The following is a 14162-nucleotide window of genomic DNA, read 5'->3' on the forward strand; positions in this document are numbered from 1 at the left end:
GACACGAAATTAAAAACATTTCCAGCAGCAGAAGCTGTTAATTTGGTACAATTTAAACCATTTAGATTTCCTTCTCAAGGGAGAGACACTATGATCACAGCTGAGGCCTTTTCCTCCGGACATGGAATTACTACAACATTCCCATCATCAGCAATTGATCCGATCCAACGAGAAACATGCACAGGCTTGTTTCCTTCATGAAACATTACGAACTCTCCAAAATCATTCCACGTGCCACCACTGATTTCATTCTTTAGGCTTTGGTCCAACACTTTCTTACAGTATCCACTCTTTGAGTGACCCTCTACTTTCATGACCTCACACATTTCTTTCACAAACAAACTAAACTCTGTCCAAACTTTTTTGTCAAGCTTTTGCTCCGCTTCCTCGACGCACAGCATGGCAACTTCCCTCCAAAATTCCTGGTTCAAATTTAAGTCTTTGCCAATGAACTTGAATGCCATGCTCTGTGCTTTTCCGCATCTGGTGCGGTTGATCACTTCAGCAGGGGGAGGCTGGTCGTTTTTTACGAGATGAGAGTGGTGAAATATAGGTGCTTTAATCTCTTCTCTTTGGAGTAACATGCTGTTGTGAATGTCAGCCCAAGTCTTCAGGAAGTTCTCTACCACCAACGCATCTGCCAAGAGAAGACTGCAGCTAATACCTACTGTGTATCCTCCACATTCAAAGTGGGTCACCTGAAGAAAAAACAACAAAAAATCAGAAAACTTTCAACAGACCCTCTCAGGGTATATATACATTGTGTTGCGGGTTACATAATTGTTGCATGAATGGTCCATATCATAATTTCAGGAATAGTATTTCAAGTAGGATAATTGTTTGAGAGAAGATTATTGCAGGTGACATCAATGATTTCGTTACATAGATCAAGTGGGTTGGGTCACAATCAAACCGTGACACTTAGACTGTTATGCTCTTAAGTAGAAAGGATTGTATCTGATTAATGACTATAATTTTTGTGGCCTAGTAATAAAGGTTCAGTTGTTATGATTGTTAGTATTATGATCTTTGATTTAATCACACATTGTTTAGAATTGGAAGATGTGATTATCTATTTTATTATATAAGAGATCTTATGTAAAGTTTGAAATACACAAAAATAAAATGTGTATATTTTTCTCTTCTTTATTCGTTGTTCCTAATAACAATTAGTTTCAGATCCAAAGTCATGAGTTTGATTAAAACAAATTACGTGTGAATAATGTCTATAGTTTTTAACCTAATGGTAACTGTTCAGGATTTCGATCCTAACAGCATATTGTATTTAAAGAGGTGAAATAATGTGTCGTAATAATAATAAAGTGAAGTTAAATGATAAAAAGTAGAGTTATGGTATGTTAACTAAATATTTTTAACCAAGTTTTGACAAACTTTCCTATTTAGATAAAAAAAATATTATTTTATTTTAATTAAAAAATAAAAAGTAATAAACTTTAATTCTATTTTTAGAAACTTTGTTAAAATTTTGTTTCTCAAAATATAATTTTCCTATAACGTAGCATGCATCACTTGCCTGGACGTAAAAGAGAGGAGAGAACTGAGGATTGTGTTGATCAATTTCCTTCCAAAAGACAAGCTCGGCCTCAAGATGCTCCTTTTCAGCTCTCAAGGAAAGAAACTTCGACAGGAGCATGGGGAAGCGAACCTCGTAGAGTCGAATACCAGAATCATTGGGCACAATCTCCAACACTGTCTCGTCCTGGTCACTGTCCTTCTTTTTGAGCCTCCCAGAAAGAAGTGGGTGTTCCACCAGAGCACTGCCTAGTGACTCCACAATCCAACCAGCCAAAAACTTGTCACCCTCTTCCTCCTTCAACGACTCGTAGTAGAGAACGATTTGGTAGCATCCATGAATGCCCTTTGTCTTCACAATTGAGTCAGTGTCACTCATCAAAACCCGGCGAACTCGTCGTGGTTCTGACACCTTCACCGGCCGTACACTCATCACGGCTTCAATCTGCAACTTTGGGAGGCTTTCGCTAGCATCACACACAGCCATTGTTTCTTCAACAGATGCTCAGTGTTCATTCTGGCCATACTTATTTATAGGGAAAAAACTTTGGTTAGCTTTAGGAATTCTATTTTCAAGTATGTTCTACGTTTCTTTTACTTTTTTTTTAATTTATTTATATCATTATCAATAAAATTAATTGTTTTTACTTTGAAAAGAAATTAATTGTTGTGATGATAGTAGTGTAATACTTGATGACAAAATTATCTATTTATCCCACTTTTATTATACATATTTATTAATAAATCTGTCCATTCAAAATAATATTAAAAAAATATATTACATCAATTTCCTCCGTTTAAATTTATTAACAATTAATCGTCATATCTACTCAAAAATCAATTAATTGATCAAATTTAGTTCAACCAATTTTTCATTATTAAATATTTATTAAGTTCATTCTTTAAAGAAGTGTTTTAAAAATACTTTTACAATTTGTTTGAAAACTTTAAAGCAGATGCATTTTAAAACCTGTATTTGAGTTCGTTAAAAATATATTTTTTACCAATGGATTAAATATTTATTCACGAAAAGCTCTTAAAAAAAGAACGGCATAATTTTGAAAAAATTATAAGGTGGCTTACTCGTAAAATTGGAAGAAGGGAGAAGGATTTTCGGTTTTAACTTCGTCTTTAACACTTAAAAGGTTGAGTTAAATATGTTTTTGGTCACTCAAGGTTTAAGTAGAATTTGAAATTAGTATTTCTTTGAAATTTTAGACCAATTTAGTCTTTCATCGTTAGAAATACGTAAATTTAGTTTTTTTAACCAAATGTTATTAAGATTATCTGACGTTTCAAGTGCATTTTATGTTAGTATTTGAATTCTTTACACCTTTTGACATCTTTTCTATTTAATATTAGCTCAAATATTATCGTAAATCGTGTTTGAAACGTCACATAAACTTGACAAAATTTGGTTAAAAAGACTAAATTTACGTATTTTTAAAGATAAATGACTAAATTAGTCTAGAGTTTCGAATAGGGACTAATTACATATTTGAGTGGAATTTGAGGGACTAAAACTTATTTAACCCCTTAAAAGTTATAAGATTGGTTTAATAGGTTTTAAAAAATAATGAGAAAAATTAAAGAGAGGAAAAAAGAGATTACAAATTCAACATCTCTAATAACAATACAGAAAAATTAATTAAAATGATTTAAAAACATGTGTGATACTGATGTAAATTTATGTGTTAGAGCAATATAGGACGGTAGTTGGATTTGCAGTATTGTATAGGCATAATAATGATTGGCGTGATTAAATTAGAGTTTTGGTGTACGGATTTAGCTAACATTTGTGTCTGTCTGGTGTTTATGCAAAATTTGGTAATCCGACTAATCTAATCTTTTTCAATTGCTACCACAAATAGTAGTTAAGTTAGCTATAAGTTAATATGACTATGTACTAACTACTGTTTAACAACACGCAAAGCTAGTACAAATTTCTTAACGTTTGCAATTTGTATTGGAGACTTCGCATGGTTACATCATTATTATATCTAGTTATAACGTATTAAAAAAATTATTTTATAGTTTATTTACATATAAAACTTATTTTACAATTTATAACCAAATGAAAGTATACATTATTTTTCATTATTGTTAAAATTGTTCACATAAATATATATATATATATATATATATATATATATATATATATATATATATATATATTGATGTTTAATTTTGAAATAAATATGACAACAAATTCTATTTCTTTATTTTTTATTGAAATATAAAATTGTTTACTTATTATTTTTATTGTAATTATTATATTAGTTTACCATTTTATTGTTATTATTTTATGATAAGATTATTATTTTTATTATGATTATTATTGCATTGTTATTTTATTATAATTACTATTTTTGGTAATGTTAAGTGAAGTTACAATTGAAAAATAATGATTGGAATTGATTTTGTCATTTTCGAAATCGAGGAAAATCAGAAAGAAAAAAAGAGAATGAAATAGAATTAGTGACCAATTTTACTATGAATAAATTCTCAATTAAAAATCAATCTCAGAAATAAAAAATAGTTACTAACCAAATTAGATATTAATTTATAAAATTTAAAATTATTAATTATTAAAATAATTACTATTATAAATAAAAAATTATAATTGGTTACTAAATTAATCACTAATTAATTAGATATCAATTTATAAACTAAGTCATTTTGGTAGCTAAAACTTAGATAACTAATTTCTAATAATCAATTTGTTTTTTTGTAGTTAAAATCATAGTAGCTAATTTTTAATGACTAATTTAATGACCAATTACAATTTTTTATTCATAATAGTGACTATTTTAGTAAGCAATAATTTTTAATTTTGTAAATTAGTATCTAAATTGATTATTATAGTTACTAATCATTACTAATCACTAAAATTTGTCACTACTTAGAAGTTTTCTTGTAGTGTTTAAACACTAATTTCTTCCATATTCAAAACTTTGATAGATAATGTTAGTGACTAATTTATAGTCTAATTCACAAACCAATTATATTTTTTTATTCATAAAAGAGACTATTTTAGATACCAATAATTTTAAGTTTATAAATTGGTATATGAATAAGGGAGTATAGTGACCAATTATTTTTTGTCTTTAGAATTGATTGTTATTTTAAAATTTTCTTTTAATTTGAGAAGAAAAAAAAAGTTATTATCATCATACACGAAATAACATTTAATACTTTTCAATAAGTAACTTATTCAATAGGGTAAAACATTATACCTATATTACTATTTGATAAAGGCTAGATTATGTCTTTCCTCTCCAATTTTGTAGGAAAATTTTAAATGGGTCCCTTTATTTTTATGCATCTCGATTTGGTGTTAATTTTGGAAAATTTATTGTAATCAGACATTGTCCATTAATAACGTGCTAACAATATTAAATATGTGTCACATATCAGTTCATGATTATTTATTTATTTATTTTTTAAATAAACTTTGTCACGCACGTGTTAAGTTAGTGTCGTGTCACGTGACAATGAAAATGACATTATGATATGGTAATGAGAGTGTCATGTATCACTATCACACAAAATATCATTGTTTTAATTTCAATTTGATCCTAAATTTGTTATTTTGATTCAAAAACTTCCAATTTTTTTATATTGTGCAATTTCATCACTATCCAAATTGAAACTAAATTTAATTTTTTTATAAGTTATACTGATATTTTTATTAAATATTGTTTAGAAGTTTAAGTTTCTTTAAATTTATATTTTGCATTGAACTTTATTTAAAATTATTTTAAAATTTAAAATTTATTTATTTTTAACTGATACATAACTATTTAAAATTTTACATTTGAATTTAAAAAATTGTTATTTTTAATTCAACTCTTACCTTTGTATATAAATTATTGAATTGTACACATTTTAAAACTATACAGTTATTTGAAATATAAATTCAAATAAAAAAATAATATTCAAGAATGATATAATAAAAAATCAATACAAATAAAATTCAATGTAAAATATAAATTTAAATAAATTTAATTTTTTTAAAGTTATTTAATTAAAAACCAAATTTAATAAGAATATCATTATAATATTTATATAAATTTAAATTTGATCTTAATTCGAAAAAAAAACAAAATTGTTCAATTTAAAAAAAAAATAACTAAATTAAATTAAATAACGAATACATGACCATATTGATATTAAAACAAGCATACTTTACATTATATTACTTTTATCACACTTTGTACAATATTAATTTAACATGTGACAAAGTTTTACTTTAAAGATAAAATCAAAAGAACCACATACATATATATCTTAAACTTTATTTGTATGGTACTCACATTAAATGCTTGGTTGCAACACATAACAAATAAAGAGACCTGTTCAGATTTTTCTAAAAACATTAGGACGAAAGGCACAATTTAAATTTTAATAAAATATCTTGAAATTATTCAACAATATTAACATGCAATGGATATATATTGTTTCTGTACCCTTAAATGATACTTCATCTAATTAGACAACTCAACATGTTTATTTATTTATTTATCATTACTATAAATAAGGAACTATATCCATCTCTTGTCTATCAATTTACTATTGCGATTATTGAGACTGGAATTGTAATCAACTGTATCAATGTACTTTAGCCTCTACAAAATTACTTTTTAAGTTCGAGAACAAAGAAGTACTAAAATCAATCCAAAAGTGTTAAAAACAAAGAAAAAAGAAAAAAAACTCTTCATCAAATCTTCAGTAACTTTAATAAAAGATTTGAATATTAGGTAAAGATAAATTCTCCCAAGGCCTATCAGTGAAATGTTGTTGAGGATACACTTTTCAACGTCCAACTTAGAAAAAATCGAAGTAAGAAAGAATGATGTCGAATTGAGATTACCTTCGATATAACTTCAATGTAAACACACTTAAAACCTATAAACATACTTCGTGTTGATTTGGCAAAATAAATTTTCAATCCAGGAAAACACAATATTCACCACACAAAAAATCTTTAAATAAAATTAATTTTAGAGACAAAAAATATTTAGTGACTAGAGTGACTAATTTATACCAATTTATAAACTTAAAAACATTATAGTCTAAAATTATCTCTATTATAAATAAAAAATTTGTCAAATGACTAATTATTTTTTTATTAAAATTAATTATTATTTATATAATTTTTTTGTAGTAATTTTTTTATTTCATAACATACAATAATAGTTAAAACGTCATTTTAAAGAACAAATATTAGTATAATATTTATACAAATAATAAAGTTGGTTTCAATTTGGAGAGACTAAATTGAATCAAAGATATATATGTAGGAACTAAATTGAATCCAAGAAATATATACATAGACTTAATTGAAATTAAGACAATGACATATGTTAATAATTTTTTTTAAGAAAGACTTAATCGAGATGTTTTTTCAAAAATTATGATACAATTGAAACTTTTTTAAATACATCAAAATATGTGTCATTTGAGTAATTTAACCAATTTATTTTTTCTTCATTAGAGTTGATTTGTTGAACTTTGTGCAAATATAAATTTCGTTGCTTTGTAACAAGTAAAAAAATATTTTTTATTAATTCAACTTATTTTTTAATCTTATTTTTCATTGTTATTGAATTATGAGTGTATTTTTAATATTCTTCACGTACCTAATTTACTAAAGTTTAAGTAATTAAGATATATTTAGAGTAATAAAGAAAGTTTGGTATATGTGTAGTAAGTGAGTTCATATTAGTATTGTACAACACTTGATACCTATACAACCAATGGCGGATCTTGGCTAAAAGTGCCGAAGGGGACAAAGTAATATAATTTTGAGATCATTAGATTCGATCATTAGTATAATGTTTCAAAAAATGACTTTTTTAGCTGAACATTTTTTTTTCATTAGTATAATGTTTTAAAATATGTGAAGAGATATAATCTATCTTGTTTTAGTTAATAATTTTCTTTTCATCACTCTTAAACGATTAATTTATTATTTCATTCTTTATCAACATACTTTTTTTAAAATAATAAAAAAATAATTGATCATAATCTAATAAAAAATTGAGACATGTAATTATTAAAAGAAAAATATATTCATTATTCTTAATACATAATACACTATTATTTTTTTCTATATTCATAAAAAAAATAATATACAAAAAGCTCATTAGATAAAAAAAATAATGTTTTCATTATAAAATAAGACAAAAGACAAGAAAGGAAAAGGATAAATGAGAAATATAATGAGTTTATGTCTAACTTTTTTTTCTTTAAAAACAAAAAGAAGGGATGACAACGGGGCGGGACGGGGACGGGTTTCGCTATCCCATACCCATCCCCGCATAAAAAATTCATCTCCATACCCAAACCCAACGGGTATCAAACTTTTATCCCATCCCCATCCCCACCGGGTAATGGGTATAATCTCGTACCCATACCCGTACCTATGTTCTAACTATTTCAATATTAATTTTTATAAAAGAAAAAAATTACGGTAAAGAAAACATAATATTATCAAATATTCAATATTAGGAGGATGATTGTTTCTTTCATATCAAATACTTTGAAATAAATTATAATTGTCTACATTTTAGATTAGAATACCGAATAAAATTTCATGAGAACTAAAACATTTATTAAATTTGCAAACTACAACATTGATGAAACTTAGTTGATAAAATTAAAAAATATTTCAAAAAAATATAAAAGGAAAACAAATATTCAAATTAAAATATATTTTAAATGTTTGTTTACTTCAATTTTTTAAATTCTAATGAATCTCTTTTTTATATACTAATAAAATTTATAATACATCACTTGATCAAAATGACACAAAGAACAAATAATAAACATAATAATAAAATTTTGACATAGATTTTGTATATTTTGAACTTCAATATATGTTGGATAGTGACAAATAAATATTCATAGCAATTACATTAAATTTTTATATTGTAGTAAATAAAAGTTATTTATACAATTAAAGTGAAAAAATTACAGTATATTAATAATGAGTTATAAAATAACAAATAATTAGATAGAATATATCGAAATATTATTCTACATGATGAAAATAAACAATAAATATTAAAAAACTTACAAATGTGTGTTTTAGAAATAATTTGAGAGACTATTGAAAGAAATTGCACAAAGGAAATCAAATGTATAATTAATGTATGATAAGATGAAAAATATCTTAGAGAACTAATTATTAAATTATGTTTGAAGTGGTTAAAATTAAATAGAAATATCATTAGTGACCAAAAAATTTGTCATTAAATTACGAATAAATTAGTAATTAAATTGGTCACTAAATCAATTATTGATTCGATCATTGAATTGGTCACTAATTTAATCACTCATTCAGACAATAAATCAATTACTACCACCAATGACGAAAAATAGTGACTGATATGGGTCAATGACTAAATCAGTCATTATTTCATGTTTTTCTTATAATGAATTATCATATACTATTCCTAAATATCATTATATATATATATATATATATATATATATATATATATATATATATATATATATCTTAGAGAACTAAGAAAACTTTTCAAATATCAACATATATACTCAATGGTTGAAAAATAACGAAAATTATTTTAATGAAACAAAAGAGTTCTTCAAGTTAAACAAAAATTAATAATAATAATAATAATAATAATAATAATAATAATAATAAGTAAATAATTTTTGTTATATTACCTTAAATTGAGAGTATAAACATTCTCATGTGAAAAAATATGTATAATAAATAAAAATATAAAAATAAAAATAAAAATATTCAAATGTGAGGCATGAAATTTTTTTAATTAACATACATCATTTTAACATAATTACATAAATGTTATGATAAGATAAAAAATATATTGGAGATGCAAATGAATTTCATGACAAACCAAATAATTAAAAGAAATAAAAAATATAATATATATATATATATATATATATATGGTTATTTAATTAATTGTGAATATTTTAATAATTTAAACGAGAATGGAGATGTGGCGGGGATGGGTATTATGGCGGGGATATGTACATCCCCATACCCATCCCCATACCCAACTGAAAAAGTCGGGGATTCTCCATACTCATACTCATACCCAGTCAATGCGGAGATTCCCCGTCAAAACGGGGACGAGTTCGGCCAATACCCACGGGGACGGGGGTTGATTTGCCATCTCTAAAAGACATATGAGAGTGAGAGATTATTACAATTTATGAAAAACTAAAAAGACAATGAAAAGGAAAATAAAAATTAGGTTAATAAATATTTGGTTTAATTACTCTTTTGATTCATACTTTCGTTTAAAAATGTTAAGTTGGTCCTCCATTTGTTTTTAGTTTCAATTTGGTCCCAATTTTTGAAAAACTAATCGTCTTGTATGATAAATTTCGTTAAATTTCTCAAAACATATCAATGATCTTTTCATTAAAATTGAAACTCTTAATATGGATGATTTGCTTTGTTGGTGTAATTAACCTAATCCTACTGTCAATTTTTAAATAAACTCAGGGTTCTAAAGAAAAAATTAAACCTAAATATTTTTATTTTTTACTATATTTAATTTTATGTTTTATTATGTATTTACATTAAATGTCGTGTTTAAATAAAAGAAATAGAAAATAAAAATTTCAATTTTTATTAATTTCTAATATATATTATTTATAATTTTAAAAGTTAATAAATTTTAAATATACTTTTATTTTATATATATATATATATATATATATATATATATATATATATATATATATATATATATATATATAAAATCAAAACCCAAGGGCCAGGCCCTCCCTGTTCCCAAATAGCTCCGCCACCGTATACAACATATAACATTTCTGTCAGTTTAGATTACAACAAATGAGAAGTTAAAAAAAATATTATTTGAAGAAGTGTTTGGATAGTCATGATTTGAAATATATTAAAACAAAATAATAAATAACATCATTTTTGGGTCAAAAAATGTAGATAAAAATGAACTTTTTTTTATTTAGTTTAACTAAATGTTTGAACCTAAACAACAAACAAAATTCTCAAATAAAAGTTATCATATCCTGAATGATGTTTAAATCTAATCAAATGCATAAAAGTCATATATTAATTCAAGAAAGAAAGATTTTTATTTGTGATTAATATATGAATGTACAAATACATACAAAAGAGGACAAAAATAGAACATTATAAGCCCCCGAATAGTCTAAACAACAAGTAACAACTTTCCTAATACATGTAAAAGTCATTAACTAAAGGTCATGTTTTGTAAGACATATTAATACATGTAAAAGTCATTAACTAAAGGTCATGTTTTATAAGACATATTAGAGTTATAACTGAAGTGGGGTAATATGTGCAAAGATGTTAAAAATGAAACTGAATAAATCTTTGTTAGTAAGATTATAAAGACAAAATACTTCTTTAATTTTTGTCTTAGATCTGTTAAACAATCTTTATGTTTTTACTTTCAGTTTTTCTTTATTTGCAAAAAGGATGAGACACCTCAAGTGCTCCTTTTATTTAATTTTTTTTGGTTAAAATACTTCTTTGGTCCTCATTTTTGTCGCAGAATCTCAATTTGGTCTTCGTATTTTTATTAGTCTCAATTAGGTCCTTATTTTTGTAAATTAGTATCAATTAAGTTCTTTCTGTTAGTAGAGAACTAACACCGTTAAGTAGGTGCCACGTGTCAGCTCCTCGTTTTTTTTGAATTTTTTTATTATTTTTTGAATTTTTGAATTTTTTGAATTTTTGATTTTTTTTGAATTTTTTTAATTTTTTTAAAAAATATTTATGCCACGTGTCACGTCTAGAGTATGCCATGCGTCAATCTAATATGGTGACACGTGTCAAATTAATGTATGAATCTCAATTTGGTCATCATATTTGTTAAATTGATTTGATTTGAGTCCCAATTTTTTTTTAAAATTTTCAATTTCAGGCACTCCAAATTTAGACAAAATTTTACTTTTATATAATGTTATGATTATTTTTATTAAAATTGATATTTTTATTAAATATTTTAATAATATTAATTATATTTAATATTAAAATTTTTAATATATTTATTTTAATTTTTTATAAAATTATTTTAAAATTTTACATTTGAATTTATAAAATTGTTATTTTTAGGCCAACTAAAATATTGTTGATATTGAATATTATACAAATATTTCGAATATAAATTTATTAATCTATATATTTATAATTTTAAAATAAAATTTAAATAAAGTTTAATGTAAAATATAAATTTAAATAAATTAAATGTTGTTAAAAATATGTAATAGAAATATTACTTGTAATAAAAATATCATCATTACATTTATAAAAAAATTAAATTTGTTCTAAATTTGGAACACATGAAATTAAAATTTTTTTAAAAAAGTTTGGGACTGAAATCAAATCAAATTATGAGGACCAAATTGAGATTCATACAATAATTTGACATGTGTCACCATATTAGATTGACATGTGGCACACTACAAACCTGACACGTGACATAAATATTTTTTTAAAAAAAATTAAAAAAATAAAAACTAAAAATTTTAAAAAAATTTTAAAAATTCAAAAAATTCAAAAACCGAGAAGCTGACACGTGGCACCTACTTAACAGTGTTAGTTCTCTACTAACGGAAAGGACCTAATTGATACTAATTTACAAAAATGATGACCTAATTGAGACTAATAAAAATACGAGGACCAAATTGAGATTTTGCTACAAAAACGAGGACCAACGGAGTATTTCAACTATTTTTTTTTTATTCTTTATAAAAAGAATTATAATTATAAAATATATGTGTACATAAACATGCGGGGGATAGTAAGCTATTAGTACTTTTAACTTATTTCCATTAAACTGCTCGCATTTATACTTACTAGAGAGAATAAAATCATATTTTATAAATTGTATGTTATAAATAAGTAGAAATTTGGAAAATTATTGTGAAAGCAATTTGCACATTGATATATATATATATATATATATATATATATATATATATATATATATATATATATATATATATATATATATATATATATATATATATTATAAAACTAATAATAAAAACATATGAAAAATATACAACAATTGAAAATAAAATAAATATAATAAAAATATTTAATGTATTAAAAAATATAAAAAATAAAAATTAGAAATACCATAAAATTATATTTTATCAATAAAAATACAACGTTATATAATATTTAATTCTATAATTTATATTTGCAAGTTAATTTAACTGAAAATTTTCATTATACACTCTTACTACTTGATAAATTAGTTCACTAACTTTCAACTACCAAGTACCAACTTTAGCTAGTTTCTTTAACAAAATTTTCAACCAGTTTTTCTAAATCATAACTTGCAGTTTGGAAAAGAACATCTTACAAAACTTTCTTCGATCCTTTCTGAAAGTTGCTTGCTTCTTATTTTTGTGAAGCAAATGGCTTTGTTAGATTAATGTCTAGGAGTACACACAAATCTTCAAGAAAAAATTGGTAGAAAAATAGATACAAGACTTTATAACACTTTTGAAATTTACTTCTGCAAACTATTTATTGATTACTATGTCCTAGTCTTATATTATATATATATATATATATATATATATATATATATATATATATATATATAAATATATTTCAATATAAAAGATTTGTTAAAAATTATACATATAAATAGATATAAACAACATCTTATAAATTGATTTTATAAGATTCAATTAAACTTAAAGTCTATTCCGGTTAAAAGTATTCGTGTCTTATTTTGAGTGTCATGTTGTGTCATTATTGTGAATGGTTGGAATAATTTTTGAAATTTCTTTTATTGTTCATATTTTAGTACTTATTATGTTTATAATGTTGAGTTGATACGGTTGAAGAAAAACCAAAATTAAGTTCTTGAAATAATTAATAGTTACATAATTTAATTAATGAAAATAATTAAAATATGTAAATTTTTTAAATGATTATTAAATAAAAATAATTAATAAAATTAAATTAAAAACATCTAAAGACTTGAAAATGTAATTAAATGTAAAATAAATAGAGTTAAATTGATTTTTTTTTACTTGAACAGTTGAATTGATTCACTCTTGATATTCGTAATAATTATGCATCTGGTGGCGTGTTTCAACGCCAGTAGAACAATAATTATCTGGTTGTAACTGATGTAGAGCAAATTAACATATCTCTTTATTGTATTTTGCATACGCTGTACCTGCTTAATAAATGTTTTTCGTATATGTATGTGTTTTTCAACTATAGACAGAAATTATGTTAAATATGATTTTAGAGAAGAAATATGGTATTTTCATATTTAATGTGGGACTAATTCCTGACACAAATTATTATTTTTTCCACTGAGATGATTAAGAAATTGAATTTGTATTAGATTTAACCGTATACTAACCATGTTATACCTTATTGACATATAAGATTTAAAGTAATTATTATAAAAATAATAAATTACTACGCATCAATTTATGATTGATTGACTCTACAATTATTTTTTTCGTATAGATTATTTACTATATATAATGTTTTATCAAATAAGACATGAATGTAGAGGGAAATCCTATATAAAGTTTGGAGAAGAAAATTGGAAAAGTGTACTTGTAACAACTAAAAAAAA

At 24.0% G+C, this 14162-nt stretch overlaps 1 protein-coding gene across 1 annotated transcript; it reads right to left on the minus strand.

Moving 5' to 3' along the window:
• On the minus strand, positions 1–2022 carry LOC114175822 (protein ECERIFERUM 2-like). The gene is made up of 2 exons (XM_028060637.1): positions 1535–2022; positions 1–698 (listed from the first exon to the last, which is right to left on the minus strand). Exons 1-2 carry the CDS (start codon positions 2018–2020, stop codon positions 75–77), a joined length of 1110 nt encoding a protein of 369 aa, XP_027916438.1. The 5' UTR covers positions 2021–2022; the 3' UTR covers positions 1–74.
• Between the last annotated feature and the right edge of the window lie 12140 nt (positions 2023–14162).

This window comes from Vigna unguiculata, chromosome 3, assembly GCF_004118075.2.
Source record: "Vigna unguiculata cultivar IT97K-499-35 chromosome 3, ASM411807v1, whole genome shotgun sequence".
Lineage (NCBI taxonomy): Eukaryota > Viridiplantae > Streptophyta > Magnoliopsida > Fabales > Fabaceae > Vigna > Vigna unguiculata.